The sequence below is a fragment of the Corvus brachyrhynchos genome, unplaced genomic scaffold (genome assembly GCF_000691975.1).
Source record: "Corvus brachyrhynchos isolate BGI_N302 unplaced genomic scaffold, ASM69197v1 scaffold17, whole genome shotgun sequence".
Lineage (NCBI taxonomy): Eukaryota > Metazoa > Chordata > Aves > Passeriformes > Corvidae > Corvus > Corvus brachyrhynchos.
The window spans coordinates 7,466,602-7,486,554 of NW_008240046.1; the positions used below are offsets into that span (position 1 = coordinate 7,466,602).

The 19,953-nt window shown below is 41.9% G+C and overlaps 1 protein-coding gene across 1 annotated transcript in view; it reads left to right on the forward strand.

The window, feature by feature from the left end:
- PDGFRA (platelet derived growth factor receptor alpha) overlaps positions 1-12,473 on the forward strand; it is a 34,746-nt gene extending 22,273 nt beyond the window's left edge. The window contains exons 14-23 of the mRNA XM_008641425.2: positions 180-290; positions 1,038-1,191; positions 2,297-2,463; positions 3,561-3,676; positions 4,231-4,353; positions 4,917-5,028; positions 6,835-6,934; positions 7,056-7,161; positions 7,857-8,092; positions 9,093-12,473. Of these exons, the coding sequence (XP_008639647.1) occupies positions 180-290; positions 1,038-1,191; positions 2,297-2,463; positions 3,561-3,676; positions 4,231-4,353; positions 4,917-5,028; positions 6,835-6,934; positions 7,056-7,161; positions 7,857-8,092; positions 9,093-9,240 (1,373 nt within the window). The 3' untranslated portion in view covers positions 9,241-12,473. The remainder of the gene's footprint in view (positions 1-179; positions 291-1,037; positions 1,192-2,296; positions 2,464-3,560; positions 3,677-4,230; positions 4,354-4,916; positions 5,029-6,834; positions 6,935-7,055; positions 7,162-7,856; positions 8,093-9,092) is intronic.
- Positions 12,474-19,953: the final 7,480 nt, after the last annotated feature.

The window sequence follows — 19,953 nt, forward strand, 5'->3', positions numbered from 1 at the left end:
TTATTAATCATTCGTGACTCCTCTCCAAGTCCCAAGAAAGACACTTACCAAGTAAAGGATATGGTCTTCTTCAAGAAACCATGGCAGCAATGCTCCAATGAGGCAAGCAAGGAGAAATTGTTTGTTCATATGAAAAAGGTGATTGCTCCCACTGAGTGGCTACTGTGTTTTTTCTACAGCTACAGCTAGATCCAGTGAAAAACAGGCACTCATGTCTGAACTGAAGATAATGACACATCTTGGCCCCCACCTGAATATTGTAAATCTGCTTGGAGCTTGTACGAAATCAGGTGGGTTTGGTTGACAAAATAAAGGTTTGCTGTGGGGTCATCATTCAGTACTTAACAAGCACATCGATGCCTAAAGATTTTTGGCTTTTTATGTAATCTTCATGTATTTGTAGCTCTGTAGACTGTTAAATGCCTAGGTATAACTTCTAGTACTTTCCCAGCTTTCTTTCCCACAGCGAACAAATGCTTATTGATGCATTTTAAACATTTTATTTAGTCTTGCCTGTTAGTTTACTAAGGACCTTTTCTTTTGCACCATGTAATCATAGACACAACAAAGGTAGGGCAGGTGATTGGGAGGAGAGCTCCAACGGGGCAGAATCCAGGCAGGAGATTATCTAACCAACTGCTCCTCTGTTTGGATAACATTGGCTACATATTCTAATTGCCAGATCTTATAAAATTGTACAAATTTAATTCGGAGCACTTTTTTTACTATATTGTGTACCCGAAGGCTTTCAAGTAAATGTTTGCTCTTATATTATTGTTCTGACATTGTTTAGAAAAGTTTGTGTTCTATTTCCAGGCATAAACACAGGTTTCAAGTAAAGGATTTACCAACAAATATAAACAAATATAGGTTTCAGAAACCTGCCTGATATTTGGTAATAATTGCAGTCATAACTTAATAGATAGAAATGCATTAACTCACAACTCCATTTTCTACTACTTTTGGAGTCTTTTTGTGTTTGTTTCTGTTTTTCAAAGACCCCACTCATAATGCATAATTTTGCTTTATTTTAACAGGTCCTATTTACATCATTACTGAATACTGTTTTTATGGTGATCTGGTGAACTACTTGCATAAGAACAGGGACAACTTCCTGAACCGACACCCAGAAAAGCCAAAAAAAGATTTGGATATCTTTGGGATGAACCCTGCTGATGAAAGCACAAGAAGGTCGGGAAAAAAAGGAAAAAAGAAATACCTGATATGCAACTTAAGGACTTAAGTCACTATTAACCCTTATTCCATTACTCTCATTCATTGGTTTAAAGCCCTCCCTAATTTTTCTCGTTAGACTTTTATTTGTCAGGTTTCATAGGTCTAGGAAGGTTTCAATAGTTCTTGTTCAGTCTTCCTGTCCTGGATTTGTGTTACCTGCATGTAGAGATGCCTGCAGTCTAAGGACCCCTGCGGTTTCTCCATAGACACCCTGACATCCCAAAGAAGATTTTTGTTAATAAATCACAGCCCAGTGTTTCTTTTTCTTTTTTTTTAAATATCCTTTTGGCTCTACACACCAAACTTTTAAAAGTAAAGGGCATCTACCTGTCTGCTTGTTTCCATGCTTGGGGAATTTCCACTGTCTAAAACTCCTTCCATTCAAACAATCTGGCAGAGCTTGTTCTCCAAGCTCAGGTCCTCTCCTTTATCTACCAATAGCCACTCTCGACAGTTTCCTAATGGTTAATGTTCATCCCATAGCTTTTTCCAGACGATGGTTGAGGAATTTTGTCATCATACATTCAGCAATAAAGCAATGCCATAAAACTAGCCAGGATTTAAAAGGTAAACAGAGATTCATTCAAAAAACCACTCAGACAAGTAGATAACTGACTTGGTAGCTGAGTAAAGCCAGGACTATTCATCTGGGCATGGAAACAGCAGGACTGGATTTGATGCAAACTGTCTGGGTGAATAAATTACATCTATCATTTGGAATACTTTGAGCTAAAAGCCCTAGGTAGTGATACTTGAGTTCAGTGGGATTTTGGGACATAAGGCATGGTTACATACCTGACTGTTGGCAAAAGCCTACATTTGAAGCGCTTGTGTTTGACTACAGGATACACAGTAACATGTATTAATAAGTGATGGTTATGTTATATATATGATATGGTAATGATATATATGTATATATATATGTATTCCCTAACAAGAAGCCAGATGTTGGATTTCACATCAGTACAGTGGTACACCTTAAGTGAACTGTTAGATACATGCATGCTGTGACAGGGAAGTCACTAGCTGAATACACTTGTACTTTTTTTTCCAATTTCAGTTACGTGATATTATCGTTTGAAAACACTGGAGAATACATGGACATGAAACAAGCTGATACCACTCAGTATGTGCCAATGCTGGAGAGGAAGGAGGGCTCTAAATACTCTGATATTCAGAGATCTGTGTATGATCGGCCTGCTTCGTATAAAAAGAAATCCATGACAGGTAATGTAGGACTGTCCCTTCTGCATATATCGTTAATACAAATTACTCTAGTGTAAACACATATCTTATTTTTGTCCTCTAAATGCACACAAACTGCTTAGCTCTGTTCAGCAAGAGCATAAGCTGTAAGCTAAAAGCTTGTGGTTGTGCTCTTCCATTATGCTCTGGGGGTAGGAGTGCATGTTGCTGGAGCAGAAGGGATCCAGTTGCGTATTTGTTTCTGTGCTGAAGTGCTGGGTGGTTGTGCTCTGCAATGGGGCTGTAGACACTCTTTGGAGGCAGTGATTTTATCAGTCTTGTAGTTTGAAGGATTTTGAGCAATAGCAATGACCAATAATAATAGTAGTTTATATTGTTCTGTTTCCACTTACATTTCACATTAACTGAAACTTACCAAACCCAGAACACTCCCAAATACTTTCCTGGATTATGTAATGAAGCTAATGAATGCATCCTATTCCCTGTCCCTGTTCTCAGAAAGCAAATATGCTTTTGTTTAAAAACAGACACTGTCACTTCTGCCTCCAGGCCCCAGAAACGGAACCATATCCAGTCCCAGATTTACATGGCAGACTTACGCACTCATGTTGTGCTCTAGGACAGTCGGGGAAAATGAATCACTGAATTTTTGACTGTTTTTTTCTGACATTTTTCATGAAAGAAATAAGAACTGTTGCCATAGAATTCCTGACCCTTTTTGCTGGTGTTGGATTAGTCCCAGTGAATAATTCCTAGGAAACAACAACATTCAGCAAAAATAAACAGATAAAAATGTACATGCATGCACAAAATCCTAATGAAGGCATCACCTCTGAATAAATATTTTTGTACCACACACTGAATAAACAACCTGTGTGACATTCCAGGAAACTTTTTTAACTTTACTTTTTCCTATCGTTCCCAGGGGAAAAAATTACAGACAGGAGAAAACCCAAAACCTTTATTTAACCCTGGTTGTTTTTAAGAATGCAGTATGTGTCAGTGACTGATGCAGACATTAAAAGTGGTAATAGTTACTACGAAAAGACTGTTTTGGTCATGGTACTCTAAATTTCACACCCCACAGCAAAACCATATTTTTCTTCTTTTTTCAATAGAATCAGAAGTCAAAAACCTTCTTTCAGATGACAGTTCAGAGGGCCTCAGCCTACTGGATTTGCTGAGCTTCACCTACCAGGTTGCACGGGGAATGGAATTCTTGGCTTCTAAAAATGTAAGTAAATTTAAAAAAGCAGGTAAAATGGAAAAAGGTGTAAAATTTTCTTCTGCAGCTATGGGTTTTAAATTAGATTTTGAGCATATGACACAATATAGTATTCTTTTTGGAGATATAGACAGCTTTTTCACTTACCTGGAGATAGAGATCACCATGGTGGGAAAAAAATCAAAGCAGCAGTCTGGCCTCTTCTCCTGCTGCATCCAGTGGCACTGCTGGAGTCAGGGTGTCAGAGATGTTGGAGGATCAGAGCAGAGTCTGGGTGAAGGGTCCATACAGTCACAGACCAGCATGGTCAGAAGCATAGGCATATCATTAGTACATGATGGGTACAATGGGAAAGGGTGACCTCACTTTTGCATCCCCCCTACAATGCATCCATGTGAGACTTCGCTGGTCCTGAGGACTGGTGCCTTCCTGCCCCTGTTAGCAGGTGCTTGTTCAGTAGAAGTTCTTGTTAGGACTGTACCTAGAAAGTCAACCCTTTTGTAAGGGCAATGGCTCTCATGGAATAAGCATGTCCTTGAACAACTTCATTTTTCTCCATACAGTGTGTGCACCGTGACTTGGCCGCTCGTAATGTCCTCCTGGCTCAAGGAAAAATTGTGAAGATCTGTGACTTTGGGCTGGCTAGAGACATCATGCATGATTCCAACTATGTCTCCAAGGGCAGCGTATGTACTTAATCTCCAGAGCTCTGCTTTAACTGAACTGAAAACTGCTGGTGTTAAATGCTATTTCATGTTCTTGCCATTCAGTGTTGGTTACAGTAATTGACCGTTGGGATGAATGCTCCTCAGAACAATTTATCTTCAGTTCATTAATTCCTGTAACTTTTCTGACTCTGTTTTAAAGGCAAAAAGTACACATTTAGTACTTCGCAGTCGTACATTTTTAACCAGCAAGTTTTGTGACTGGATAAATTATTCAGGAACTGTCAAACAATGACATATCAGACCTAGTTCAGCAGTGCCAGATTTTGCATCATACCTTCAATCAGACTGGTCATTTGCTAGTAACAAAATGAATACAGTTATGGTTTAACTAGTTTTTGTGAGGCGCAACGAGTAGCATCCTGGTACCTCTGTATTAAATTGAATTAAAAATAAAGACTAGCAAGGTTAATAACTTTTCTTATAGGGAGAGGTTAGTCCTGGCTATCAAACAACAATTGCAATGGTAGGCATTTCTTTAATGACTAATCTGTGTGTTTGGGCTTTCTTTCTTTTTGTTACAGACTTTCCTCCCAGTAAAATGGATGGCACCTGAAAGTATTTTTGACAACCTGTACACAACATTAAGTGATGTCTGGTCTTACGGCATTCTGCTGTGGGAAATATTTTCTCTTGGTATGTACCGTGAATATTTTCCTATGTATAGTGATTAAGTTTTTTCAATTCAAACTGTTCTACATGAAGTATTTCAAATTCTACACATAAAAATATATGTGTGAAACCCACTCTTAGTTGTTCTTCTATATGGGGCTTCAGATTCCAGCGTTGGGTGTGAAGTGAAATGTCCATACTCTCCCAAAGTTCTCTTTAGTTTTGGTGAGGATTTTTTGTTCGAATGTTTGGGGGTTTTGTTTTTGAAATATACTTTTTTTCTATAAAACTAAAAAAACTGTGTGAAAATCTTTTGTGGAAAAGTATTGGTGTGCCACAACAGGATTGATTTTCTGTCTAATATGAGAAGGAACATGTTTCTCCCTTGAAATGGGGTGCCTGGGGCTGCAGCCCAGCTCAGCAGCTGGTTTGAAACAGTCTCTTCATACCCGTTTCAAAAGAGACTGTCTCAGTCCCATTACAGAATGAAAATTAATGTCAGTCTTCTGGGACACTGATTTCTCATTTGCAGGTCAACACTGTTCACACAGTTGGTTTATGGCAGCATAAAGTGGTTATGACAATATATAGCAGTTACAGACAATGTACAGCTCCCAGCTGGGAACAGCCTGGCTCTCTCATCAGCCTCATTAATTAGCCTCCTGGATGGTTGGATGGCCCGCTTCAGTGAGCATGCACTGCCCAGATTTACTGCCAGCAGAATTAGTCACGCCTGTATGGGATCTACTGCTACCCCACGGCAAGCCCAAGCCTAATGTTATTTTCTAGAATAAGTTGTCACATAACTGCTTCTCAGAAAACAACAGTTGCACCACTATTTATGGTATTGATTACTGTAATATCTGGGCATTATAGGATCCTGTAAATATCCATTCCCCAACACCCCTTGGAGGCATGGGAGTGCTGTTAGATAGCTCAGGATGTGAAGCACTGTAGTTTGCTGCCCTACCTTTAAAGAAGGTTCTGAAGCCAAGTTTTAGGTGAAAATCCTGCTTTTGAAAGGGCTGAGGTTTCTGAAGTAATAATATTGTATGCCTCCTCCATCTGGGAAAGTTGTTTTTTCTTGGAGGGTAAAACATATCCTCAGCAGTGTTTGTTAAGAACATTTTAACATCTTGCTACCATGCTGACTTCAGCTTGAATGACCCTTTTACACATCAGCGACAACCAAGCATGAGTGCAACGATGTCTCTGTGCTGCAGCCCCAAATTATTAGTTAACTGTGTCAGCTTGGGCCAAGTCCAAACTTTTTGACAACCCATGCATGTGACATGTTAGCTATTGTGTGAAGCCAGCTGCCCAGCTGGGACGAGTGGGGTACGAAGGGGACTTACACCAAGGCTTTGGGCTTGCAGCCAGGATGAGGTGTGTTACTCAGGCTGTGTCACTCTCAGCTGTCCTACAGGTGCCAAAGACAATAATGCCAGACAGAGCAAGCATCTGGGCTAAGTTCTCACAGAAAGGCAGTGGCAGGGCAGAGCTGTGACCTCAGCCATGCCAAATGCAGGCTGATGACCTCATCCAGGTATCATACACTCTCTGTCCCCAATACATTCTATAAACACTGTAAAAATATTTTTTTTCTAACTAGTAACTACTTCAATCTTTCCTAGCCAGCGTTTCACATTAGGGCTTAATGTCGTCAAGACAATAGCCCTGATGTGAAACACTGGCTAAGAAAGAATCATTCTGATGTCATGTTAAATTACAGCATTAACACTGCATGACATGAACAGGAAGACAGTATTTGGGAACTCCGCATGGATAGGCAAGTACAGAGTAGTACTTCTGCTTCTCTTTTGTCTGCAGGTGGCACACCGTATCCTGGCATGATGGTCGATTCCACTTTCTACAATAAGATCAAGAGTGGATACCGAATGGCCAAACCCGATCATGCTACCAATGAAGTGTATGTGTGCATTTGGCTTTTCCACACCTGGCCAGTCTCCAGAGAATTTTGGCTTTAGTTTCTGTTTGGTCGGTTATGTTCCTCTACTAGTTGGTTAAATTAGTTTCCATCTTATCTGCAGGTATGAGATTATGGTGAAGTGCTGGAACAGTGAACCAGAGAAGAGACCTTCTTTCTACCATTTGAGTGAAATTGTGGAGAGTTTATTGCCTGGAGAGTACAAAAAGGTTTGTTCTTTTTAATTTTCTTCGTGTTTTCTGTATACTGCTTCAGAGGGAATTATAAGAATTGTTCCAGCCATCAGAGCCATGAGTGCTGAACTGGCACATTCTAACCTATGTGAATTGTGTGATTAGCATGGGGACCTTGCACGTTCAGTTTCTTCATTCGAGCTTACTGAGAGAAGCAGCTCTGCGGTATTAACTGGGAAGCAGAACTCTTCCTGTCTAATTAAATCCTATCAACTCAATTTTTCTACTGGAGAACTCTGTATTTTCATGGTATTTTGTAGGCAGTGAAATAATTCTATAAAAGGGACTTCTTGGCCCATGTGTATAATCTCCCTGTCTCTTTCCTTGGACCCTGAAGCCAGCAAGTTCTCCCCTCATACCTCTGATAGCTCTGGCCAAGTTGTGTCTGCCCCATCACTGAGTGTTTCATTTTCCCCACCAACCTTAATTCCCTTCTCCCTACACTTCTTTCGCATCTATTTGTCTGCTTTGTGCTGCTACATTTGCTCCTGCATCATCTAAAACTTAGGTGTCACTTCTCCCTTCAATTAAAGATTCTGGACTTCTCTATCCAATGTTGCTGGCTCATAGGGCAGAATATTTTCTAGGCTAATGAATCACAGATGCCCATCTGAAGAAAGGCAGCCTTAGTGAATAGCATCTAATGAGGGGGTTGAAATGATTATTTTCAGAGCTATGAGAAGATTCATCTGGACTTCCTGAAAAGTGATCACCCAGCTGTCACACGCATGAGAGGGGATTGTGACAATGCTTACATTGGTGTAACCTACAAGAACGAAGACAAGCTAAAGGACAGGGAGAGTGGATTTGATGAGCAGAGGCTGAGTGCTGACAGTGGATACATCATTCCCCTGCCTGACATTGACCCTGTTTCTGAAGATGAGCTTGGCAAAAGAAACAGACACAGGTAGGTGCAGTTCACAGATCCCGTAGCCCATAGTCGCCATTTGGGGTCATGTTTGGCAATGTCCATTTACACTTTCCAGCATCATACTCTGCAAATGGTTTCCTTAGCTCTCTTGAAACTACTTATTGGGGGAGTTGCATATAAATATGGTAGCATGACTGACCACAGTGTTTCCAATGCGAAAAAAATAATTTTGCCTGTTTTGTGGTTGCCAGGGTAAGGGGACTGTTGGTAGGGTGCTTCTGCATGTTTCTGGGATTCCCTTAAAAGCTTGGTCAAGTCACAGTGGTTGTCTGGTAGCTCTCTGGGCACATTTTGCAGCACATCTTACCTCCACAGCTCAACAGCTTGGAGCTTCATATGAGATCTCAAAGGATTGATTTTTTTGTATGAGACAAATTTCAAAATTTTGGAGAAGTTGTTTATAATATCTTCTATGGTATAGTTTTCTATGAAAGCAGGGTATCCAGAACTCTTTACTTCTCTCTTGTCAACTTGTGTGACCAATTCCACTACAACACAACACTGTGTGACCCTAATTGTGAATGGTGCAGGTTTAATTCAGCACTTAATTCAAAGTATATAGAATCAGCAACCTGGAAATTTTTTTTTTGGGTATATTTTTGTGCATTATTCAAGAGAGGGAAGAAAGAAGTCCCTAAAAGTACTATCAAAATTAAGACATATTACCTCTCTCTGTTCTCTTACTGTCTGTTATTGCTATCTTCTTTTCACCTGACCTCCCTAGATTTACCTAAGTGACCTATTGTCACAGTAGTGTCATAAAACTATTTCTCCAACAAGAGTCTGGCTGAAAGTGCTTGGAGGAACATAAGAACAACCTGCTCCTTTGAAATCCAAGGTGATTCACTACCTCTGATATACGAGATTTGTCATGTCCTAAGAAACTGGTGGTAGTGTTCGGTTCTGCTAGAGACTGGAATATTTACCCAGCCACAGTCACCATGTACCTTATCTCTGAGGTATTTGTCTCTTCCAGTTCACAGACATCTGAAGAAAGTGCCATTGAAACTGGTTCCAGTAGCTCTACCTTCATCAAGAGAGAAGACGAGACCATTGAGGACATTGACATGATGGATGACATTGGGATCGACTCCTCAGACCTGGTGGAGGACAGCTTCCTGTAACCCCACCGACACATTCCAGCTCTGCACAAGGGGAAGCTTCCTGTGTTGTCTACAGACTTCTGCTCCACAGAGAAAACCACTTTATTGAAAGGTCAAGGATGTGAAGAGGAGGTGGATTTGTAGAGAGGAACTCCCAGAAATGGGCAGAGGAATCAGCCTGAGTATAAATGAAAGAGACATGTTGAAGATGGATTTTTTAGTGTTGCTTCTTGCAGTACTTCAGTAGCATCTCAGTGTTGTTTGCCATTCGAACTGGTAGGAGGATGAAGGAAAAGGCCACAAACAGACCAGTTCTGTGTTTCAAGGGCATTCATATGACTTTGATGGATCAATTTTCCACTGCAGCAATACTTCACCATTGTAATTATGTAAATAACTGTCTACTCAAGGATCTTTTGAGGTGCACGTTGAACATATGCCATGGATTTCAGAAGAGGTCACTCACGAATTTTGTGTACTTCCTCCCTCAATCTCAATGTCAGCTGCTGTTGAACTATCATGTGAATTGAAGAACATGCAAAAACCACTTTTGGACCAAAAAGGTCTAAAACCACAAGGGACTGACTGGTACTATAAAACATGTTACTTTTTACCATTAGTGCAAGTAAAGGGGAATAATAATGATAATAATAATGATAATTAAAAGTCAGTCTATAATAGGTGTTAGAACCTAGTAAGTCTTTATTAACTATAGAAGGTAGCTGTTTTCAAGATAATACTACTACTGTTTTCAGTAACACTAAATGTATATTTTAAAATCCATTGTCCTTCAGTAAAAGCTTTTTAAGTGCAGGGGAGAAAATTCCAGCCCAAAAATTTTTATGAAACAATTCTTTTTTTCTTCTGATCTACACAGAATGATAATTGTTCTGGTTAGCTAAAACTACTTTAATGGAGAAAAAATTTAAGATTTTTTTTCCTCTAATGAGCTGAGGAGCTTTTCTAATCAGATATACTAGAAGCAATTAGTTTTCCTCTGACTGAGGTTCTAAAAATTTAAATTTAAAAAAAAAAATTATGACAGATTCCCAAGATGCTGGGGAATGGAAGATTATGATAAACCACCAGCAATATCCCATTATTAGTGTTTCATGGGTACTCAAAATCTTATCCTGGGGTTAGCTGTGAAGAACTGATTTGATATTTGAACTGTTCAAGAAATAAAGACATATCTCCTATACGAGACTGAAACTCGAGTTCAAATAAGCAGAAATAATTCTGCAGCAAATATTCTTGTCTTAGTTTTCAAGTTTAAACAGGAGCAGAAAGCTCTGTTGTCTTTGCAGACTGCAACTACAAAAGGTAAATGCTTCCAGGAGTGGTTTTTGGAAGAAGGTGCATGAAAATGAACCTGTTCTCAGTCTGCAATTGTTGGTTTTTGACACCACTTATATGAGCAAAGTATTATGATTACTGCTATCACTGTACAATGTGTTACTGAGATATGATGCTTTGGAAGACTTACGTGTGAAAAAAGCCACATCGCTGCCAAGGGCCCCATCCTTTCTGATGCTCAACTTTCAAACTTTGCCTTAATTCAGTGCAGTGAGCACCTCTTAGGATGTGCCCAGCCTCGGTTACAACACAACCAATGCAAATGTGGTGCAAACTCATTCCTGTGTTGCAGTATTTTCCTAGGAAGTGTGAAAGACGGACCAGCAGTGACTGACAGAACATGCTGCCATGTTAAACTACAGTTTACCTTCAAATGGCCCTACAAAAAGCTCTGCAAGTCCCCTTGACTTCACTTATTGTGGACAGTTTTGGACCAAATAAAATCAAATGCAATATTGGCAGTGTTATGGTGTGGGACACCACACAGGCAAATAATTCTGGGTCTGGGTTTCAAACTGTCACCTGGCTGAGGCGGCGCACAAGATCACAGCAAATGTGAAAACAGGACCTGAAGCGAGCCCCCACATTTTCAACCCCGACGGAAGCTGACAATCAGAAGGAATGGTGAATGATGGTGCATTCTCTACTTCTACTTTTGACAGATCAAGACCAAGTGTCTACCTGGGACCATGCTTTAGCCAAGCACATCACTGAGCTCTGTATGGGGACAACTGTGAAACAGACTCTTGATGCAGCCAGGACAGATGAGACAATGTGAAATCTCCCTCCGGTTACGAACTATGAATTGAGGAAACACAAATTAACTATGGATATCCCAGATATCTGTATGGCCACTTGAGAGCACAAGTACCTTAATTTGCATGTATAGTCTTTACAACTAGACATTCAAATTAGGCAAGCAATTTCACCTGCATTTTTGCACATGGCCTAGTGTTCTTCAGGGTTTGAAAATCAGCCCCAGCATGTTTTACTATATCAGTTACTGGAATCTAAGGACATTTTCATGCAGATTTGCCTTCCCCTCACCAGCTTCATTCTGTATCTCACAGTGCATCTCAGGCTAGACTCAAATGGTGAACCAGAGCTGGCTCACTTTCTGGTACACGGTAATGTTAATTCTCCATCTTGTCATAGTATTTTGCAGATGAATTGCATCCATGGCAGGGGTCTAGCCAAACCCAACTCACTGCAGGCTTGGAATCAGATAAGCTGGCCTGGAAACTGGAATGAGAAGGAGAGGAAGACAGAGGATTTACTATAGAGGGAGAAGTGTGAGAGGATGAATTGTTTAGTTTCACAATATTATCAGTATTACAGACTTTTTTTTTTTACGGCTTACTTTTTGAGAAGCCACTGGAAGAGATATTCCCAAACCTTTTGCTACAGTAATTGTATAACGACAATCAGTGTTATCCTATGAAATGCAGCTTTTGATTTGGAATGGCCAACCAATTCCTTACAGTGTGGTCTGCAACTTGTACAAAATGGTCCTATTACATGATGAAGGACGTGAGATATGATGATGTTATACATCAATATGTATATAAGTATTTTTATATAGACTTCTAGAATACTGCCAAAACATTTATGACAGCTATATCACTGCCTTTGTTTATATTTTTTTTTACTGTGATATATTCCACAGGCACGTTAACTGTTGCACTTTGAATGTCCAAAAGTTATATTTTAGAATAATAAAAAAGGAAGTGTTTCCAAAATGATGGCTGTTGTGAAATGTTTGAAGAAGGGCAAACTGGCCTGAGTGGTGGTAGGCACAAAATGTATTTCAAAAATGCCCCTGTTGATATTTTGTCTTTGAAAAAATCTTGTAAATTAAGATCTCTATATTTCAATAAATGATATATAATTTAAGGATATGTGAGGGGTCTATACTCACTTATTGAAAGATGGTTATAAAAAATCAGTCTTACTTAGGGATTTTTTCCCTCAAGTGGTTTTTGGTTGAGTTCTCTGCAAAGGCATCAAGCAATAATGACAAGTATGTCTCTGAGCCCTTCCAGTGGGTATAGTGAGGAAGTGCTGGCAGCAAATGACCTGGATAGCAAGTGACATCCGTGCGGAGTCATATTACCTCCCAAGACACAGCAGGTGTGGTGCTTCAGCACTGAGTGGGTGGGTGGGCACTGGGCTCCCTGCACAAGATGAAACCCTTGGCCTTGGCACCATGTGTGCTGGGGGAGTTGATGCCTGCTGGTCTGCACACACTCAGGAAAGGCCTCTGGCTACAGGGTTTTTTGAACCTGTGCTGAACTCACCTCCTCTGTGAATCAAACCAGATTTTTAGTATGGTTCTGTGCTCCCACAGTAATCAATTTTACACAGTGTATTTAAGTGAATGTGAATTTGAGAAGATTTGCAAGATTTCAACCTGAAGTCAGAGTTAAACTTGACAGCTGCACTTCCTGCACCAAAGCCTGTCTTGGCTTTCCAGTGGGAGCTAGGCAGGGCTGGCTGTGGGAATGCCCTGTGGATAGGTAGGTTAGCAACCTTCTGTCCTTGGGGCGGTCACTGTTCTTGTGGCAGTCACTGTTCTTGCTGGGAACTTGCTGAGAGATAAACTCTCCATCTAACATTTCCCCCTCCTCATTCAAATGGGGTGCAGCGTCCTGGGCCCTTGCCTTAGATAAGAGAGTAGGTTGTCTCCCCTCTGTGTCTCCTTGCTGAAAGAACTCTTTATCCTGTAACACTGCACGGACACACACCACTTCCTGTCACCACAGGGGGACAGGAAAGAGTCCTGGATGTGTTTATGCCCTTACATCCTGCGCAGCTGTGCACCTGCTCTTCTGGAAGCTCAGCAGCTGTGTGAGACATGAGGACTAATGGACTTGTTATTTGTGCTGTGTGGGATAAAGGGTGGGGGTACCAAAATCTCTCTCTATGCAAGAGCCTGGGTACAGAGCATTCTCACAAGCACAGGGTATGGCTGTGTGTGCCTGTGAGCATATCTGTCCGTGCTGGGGAGCATTGGTAGTGAGCTTCTCACCTTCTTGCTGAAGCAGATCCATTTTGGGCAAAAGTCCCCTTGCTCCACCAGACTGGGGATCCGACATCGTCTTGCTCCCTGTCTCAAGGCTGTATTTGTATATCATATATAATAATACTATATATGTATGTAGTATTATCCCTAGCAAGTATTTGGCTGGAAATGTGCTGAGGGAGTGCACTGGCACACGGCAGAGGCAGTCTGCCCAGGAAAGAGGAGCTGGGAGAGAGCAGAACTCTGCCAGGAGCAGAGAAGGGAAGGCTTCTGGCCAGGAGGATAGGAAGGGAATGGCTTTAGGTTATGCAGGTAAAAAAGGTTTTTAGCTAAGCTTTTGTATGGCTATGAGTGGTGCAAAAAGGAAGCAGCATGTTCACCAGCCAGAAAGAAGTTACCCAGCCACCTTGAGATGCTCCCAGTGGCTCGGGAAACCTGAGGCATGATGCCTTTGCAACTGTCTCAGCAAGATTGCTGAGTCCCATCAACATCCCCATTGTTAGAGGTTGTGTGGTATGGGAGCTGTGTGCTGGCATAGTCCCCAGGAAAAGTGAAAGGGAAACAAAGAAAAGCCTTTGTCAGCTCAAAAACAATGAGGAGAGAAAGTCATCTCATGGATCTGGGCTAGCTCATGAAGCCAGCAGCTGAAGCAGAGTCCATACTCTGTGGGAGTCCCATCACTGCTGCCTACAGCAAGGTAAGGGGTTGGGCTCAGCATTCATGGGCTTGTCCTCCTGATGCCATCTCAGTCCTGCACCCCTTGGCACAGCAGCTTGTGTGACACCAAAACAGAGTGTGTGGCAGAGGAGGCACCAGCCCCCTCGTCTGCCAGCATTGATGTTCAATGCTTTTCCAAGGGAAAACCTAACTTCCAGCCCCAATTCATTCCCATCCAAACAACTGGAGGTAAGGATTAGAACCACCTCTAAAATTTCCAGCGTTTCCTTTCATTTGTTAATAATAACTTTATTGAAATAAAGACCCAAATTTTTCTTTTCCGAGTTGGCCACAAGATGGAAGCAACAGACAAAAATATGTGAAATTGTTCTTTTCCTCATCCTTTCTCTGTTTCTGCTTGCACAGCAACACAGATGTACTGCCACTGCAGAGGCAGGGCAGCTGGAGCTCTTAAAGCAATAGGAAGAACATACAGTGTCCATCAGCTCCAGCTGTTTTGTTTGGAAGAACTTTGAACCTACTGTGATAACCACAGTTTTTTACAGGATGAGACTGGCAACTGCCTTGCTATCCCTGATAGTGCTGAAGGGCACTCTGCCTTTTGCCTCAAAAAGCTTACCTCTCATGGAGAGAGAGGGAGGGATTTAAAATAAAATATGATTTTAAGTGTGGTAAGAAGTGAGACCTTAAATATCCTAATATCACCTGAGATGAAGTCTGTTTCTCTGCATTCATTCTTTTGTTGCTCTAGTGTTGTGCTGGTGCTAGATGAGGAACTAGAAGCACTGCAGAGCTGAGGTCCAGATTCATGTGCCTTTGTGATACTCAAAAAATAGTTGGCACCAGCCTAATGTATGTACCAAGACCCCCAAACTGTAACCCCCAGAAGGCATGCAGGTTTGACATTACCTTGAATTGCAAGCTATTCCCTGCAGCAATCTGATGTATCAGACACTGCTGTATCCACCCTGCCATTAGCTCTGCTGCACCACCTTATAGATTAGACCACCTTATAAATCTGAAAAAAATGAGAAGAAACTCATATCAGGTCTTGAGGTAAGGCTTGGGTAGCTAAAACCTGGGTTGTGTTTTCCAGCTCTACTAATTGGCCTCATAAAAGCCATCTTTTGCATATTACTTCTGGGTACCTGAGACAATAGACCTTGTGTTGCCAGCAGAAGCCTGTGCCAGCTGATACCTGAGTCTTAGAAAAGCCTATTTAAAGGCAGCTCTAAGCTTTGAAATTGCAGCCGCCTTGTTGAAGGTAAGCCAAGCATGTGTGGGTTCCCAGAGACAGCTCTGCAAAAAAGCGGCTCTCACCAGCAAGCATATTTAGGTGTAATTGTATTTATACCAAGTGCATTTGTGATCTCGTTGATTGAGTGCTGCTAAAGGTAGAGTTCTACTTTGTTCACAATCTATTTGACATGCAAAATGAGGGGTGCTTTGGTAGCTAAAAATGCTCCTGTACTGATCTGGGAGCGATATCAATGTTCTAAAGCTAATCTTCAATTATCCAAAAAATAGAGTCTACTCTAGTCATTTAACCTGGGATGCTGTATGGGAAGAGGGTTTTCCCAAATTAATTCCCATTTGAACCAGAGCCTGTCATGCAGGAAAAAAAAAAAAAAAAAAGCAGTCTTTTCTCATCTCTGTGAATCCTTGTGTAAATATCAGGTTTTGCAGCTGCTTACATATGAGACAAGTGTTATTAGTTCAACACTCTGGGCATGCACCAAACCAAGACTTATATTTTCACGCTGTTAGCTCAGAGGAGGTCAGAAACCCCATCAATTTCTAGTCTGATGGGCTGGATGAGCTGAGAAGTGGGATTTCATCAGCATATTTTAATCGTTTTTAGTGTAGTTCCTGGTGTCTGCCTGTGGCCGGTTACGTGTATGCATCACTCTGATACTCTGCATATGAAGCGGGACCTCCTCTAGCTAGAAGTTAGTGGAGGTGGACTGGCCTGAAGGAGAAAAGGTGCCTATAGGAAAAAAAATGGCATAACACTTTCATTCAGTAAAAAAATGCAGGTGCATTTAGTTAAATGTGTTTTCTCACTCTGTCACGAGACCTTCTCATGCTTCTTTGAGCTGTTTCTCCCTGTTGGTTGGCTCAGAGAGATTGCTCTGTGAAGAGCGGGAGGGGTGCCACTGCCAAACCCTCCTGGGCTGGGTCAGACCTGCTTGCCCTTGGTTTTTTTGTGTGCATCCAACTACAACGTAATGTAGCAACACAGACTCTTGCGACACTGCCTTTGGTTGCAAGTACAGGGGACTGTCCATGCTCTCTTACAGCTGTGGGCTGCTCAGGAGATGCTCTCTCTTGACTGCAAGGTTTGGCACACGTAGTGAGACAATGCTGGGGCATGACATAGTCTGTTTTTTCTGCTGTCTTGCTAAGACTGTGCCATTTGATCAAAGGTGCATTTGACTTGGCTCTTTTCTCCTGTGCCTACTCTTTTCAGCTTCCCCCAGAGGTGGGCTGTGAGCTCTGCTCATCTCTGCCCCACTTCAAACTTGGACAACACCAACCACTGCCAAGGGCCAGAATCGAAGGGGTCCAGTGCCACTTCAAGCTGCTCTTGAGAGCCAGCATAGCTAATGCGTTTCCACGGCTCCTCCCTGGATCCTTGGCTGTTCCCCTGGCAGTGAGAAACCCTGAGAATTAAATACCGTGAAAAAGTGTTGTTGAAAATGTTCAAGAGAAACTGCATTTCGAGAGAAAATGCATTTGAAAATGTCAGCATACTGTAAAAGAAGACGAAAAAAATGGTGCGAATATATGTTGCTTTACTGTCAAAAACTGAGCAGCCCAAACCTGTCCTGAGCTGCCAAAAATTAAAAACTTTATTTTTTGGCTTGAATATTTTGGTATTCAGATTTTTCGCCTGAAAATTCCATTTTTGCTATGGAGTAAAAAGCAAGCTATTGGGTTTTTTGGGCCCGGTTGAAATCCACTTTTACCTCCTCCCTCCTGAGGTTCCAAATAAATGCTGGGAGAGAGGATACGGGCATGAGAGCTGTGTCTGCCGGGATGCTGCTCAGGCTGTGGATAAGGGATGCCCAGGCATGAAAGATGTATTTTGTTCCCCTGCTCTGCCCTGTGGCAGTCGGCTCTGGGAGCCAGCAAGAGCCTCCTTTCCCGAGAGGGTCCCTGACAAAGGGCCCATGTGTGTGAGCATAATGCACTGGCACTGGTATGTGGGCACACGCCTGCCCGCTCCTCCCTGCCCATGGGCACCTCACCTTTATGGCCCAGGAGTAGCATGAAGGAGGGCTCTGAGCCCCACCATGGCCTTAGAACTCCACACCAGTCAGAGACGCCACCAGTCCTGCCTGTGTTTTGCCAGCTGTGTGGACAGGGCTCATAAAAGATGTTGCCAACCTGCCACATATTAATCCTGAGACCATCTCAGCCAGGGGAGCTCTGCTGTGCCAGCACTGAGTTTTGTCACTGTACCGCTCACGTTATTTTCTTCTCCTGCACCAAGGAGTGAGCAGGAAGCTCATGAGAGTACTAAGTCAGCAGAAAAGAAGAATATATATACTATATATCTGATTCCAGCAGCCTGTCTATCATGCTTTCCCCAGGCTCCCGATGAGGTCCCTCAGCCACACACATACTGCTGGTCCTACTGCTGAGACCTGTCTGACTCATGGTGTGGGGGGAGCAGTGGCTCTGTTCCAAGAGACCTTCCAATAACAGGAGGTGGCGACTGGATCTGCTGCTGGTGAGGAAGGTAGAAGGACCCCTGTACAGTTGTAGGTGGTGGGAGAGGGAATGGTACCATGTAAGCACTAGACAGGATAAACATCATAATATGACACATCCTAGAGTTCTAGCAGGGATTAAACCCTGTCACCATCTCCAGGACAAAGCACCTCTGTTCTCATCCACACAGGAGCATTGAGCAAGACTCTGGTCAAGACCAGTAAGTCCAAAAGTGTGACACTCCTGGATCACCAAGAGGGACGATTGAGGATTTAGTCTTGAGGCTATCACCAGGAGACCTTCACAAAATCTTAAAAGAAGCCACTGCATTCAAAGAGGCTCTTTTAGGGTTCAGAGGGTGTTGTGATTCTGGCTTGGAGTTTCTTACTTCTGGATGTGCTTACCATCACTCAAGACACCCTTGCCGAGTTTTGTACATTGACACCTCTCTTCTAGGGAGTGGTCTGAGAGCTTTTTCGGCACTGTCTGGAAAACGGAGGGATGGTTAACCTAAAATGAAGGGAGTAGTCCACTGTCTCATTTTACTCCAGTCAAACAGCTGCCAGAAGGTAATGGCAGTGGTAGTTCCATTACTACCCCTACTGCTGTCGGTGGCCTGGGCTAGATTTGAACAGCTGACAACTGATCCTCCCGTCAACTCCCCAGATCACCCATTCTTCATTTTACCTAGAGTTTTACACCAAGTAGCCATGCAGCAGCTAAAATGCTGTCAGATTATCATTTTTATATTATTATATTGTTGAACCTGATGTGATGTTGTGGGATTGGATTGTCTATATTTATATATATGTAAATATAGACAATCTTTGAATAGGCAAGCACTCCAAATATTGGGAATGTTTGCAAGTTTCTAGTTTTTCAATGAATCTGGAAAAAAAGAAGATAGTAAAAAAATAATTAAAAATTATAGAAACTATTTTAAAAATAGCAGTAAATAAAATAAATAATAAAATCAATTATTATCTATCTTACACAACCCACAGCCTAGGCTGAGATCAAATCTTTTTAGTACAGCAGGCACATCTTGAGGACATACCATTATTGCTAACCATCTGAATTTTTCTGGCTTTAGTGTTGCTGTGATTGGAAGTACTCAATGTCTAGACACAAGTACTAATATTTCAGAACAAAACTAAATATTCATTTATTACAGAAATTGTACATCTTTCAAACTCTTCATTACATTGTCATGACGACATCAAAAATGGTTGGTTGAAATGCAGTTTTACCTTACCAGCCTTTGCATGTGATCTTGTCAGTAATTCTGTATAATAAATTCTGCTAAATATGTGAATATACAGCTATATATCTGCTCAAAAGGGCATCAGTTCCTCAGCAGAGAGCACTTTGCATGAAAATGCAATTATTGTTTTGGATGGAGTAATGAAAGCAAAGGATGTTAGGCAATGAGAAGGTCCTGGGAGAGTTGGAGGAGCAGGGGCTCCCTGGGCAGTGGCTGGGCTTGCCCATGTCCTATCCCAGTATAATCTCCCCACCTTAGGTTTCAGCAAGTTGAGCTCTTTTTGCAAAGAAATTGGCAGAAATATTCCTTAGCATGCAACAAGCAGAAAGTGGCAACTAATAAACATCGGTCTTTCCTGCTTCTCTCCCTCCTAATTCTGCAAACATACAATTATGGAAGTCACAAATTAACAACACTATTGTCCTTTCTTGTCCTTCCTCTCCCTTAAGGCCACATCACCCCCGTGATATGTCAGTGGTCAGTACTTTGGAAGATCGGTCTGACTCCTTCTTCCCTCCCTGCAGGTGCTGTGAGTCATTTGCCTGAACATTGCTCTGGAGGACACAAATGCTTTGCTCAGTGCTCACTGAGGTACTTTGCTCCATGCTCACTGCAATACTTTGAATCACAGATTGGCCTTGGGTTGAAAACCTACAGATTTTGAAGGGCTGTACATGTTAGTAACTGTGCAGGAATG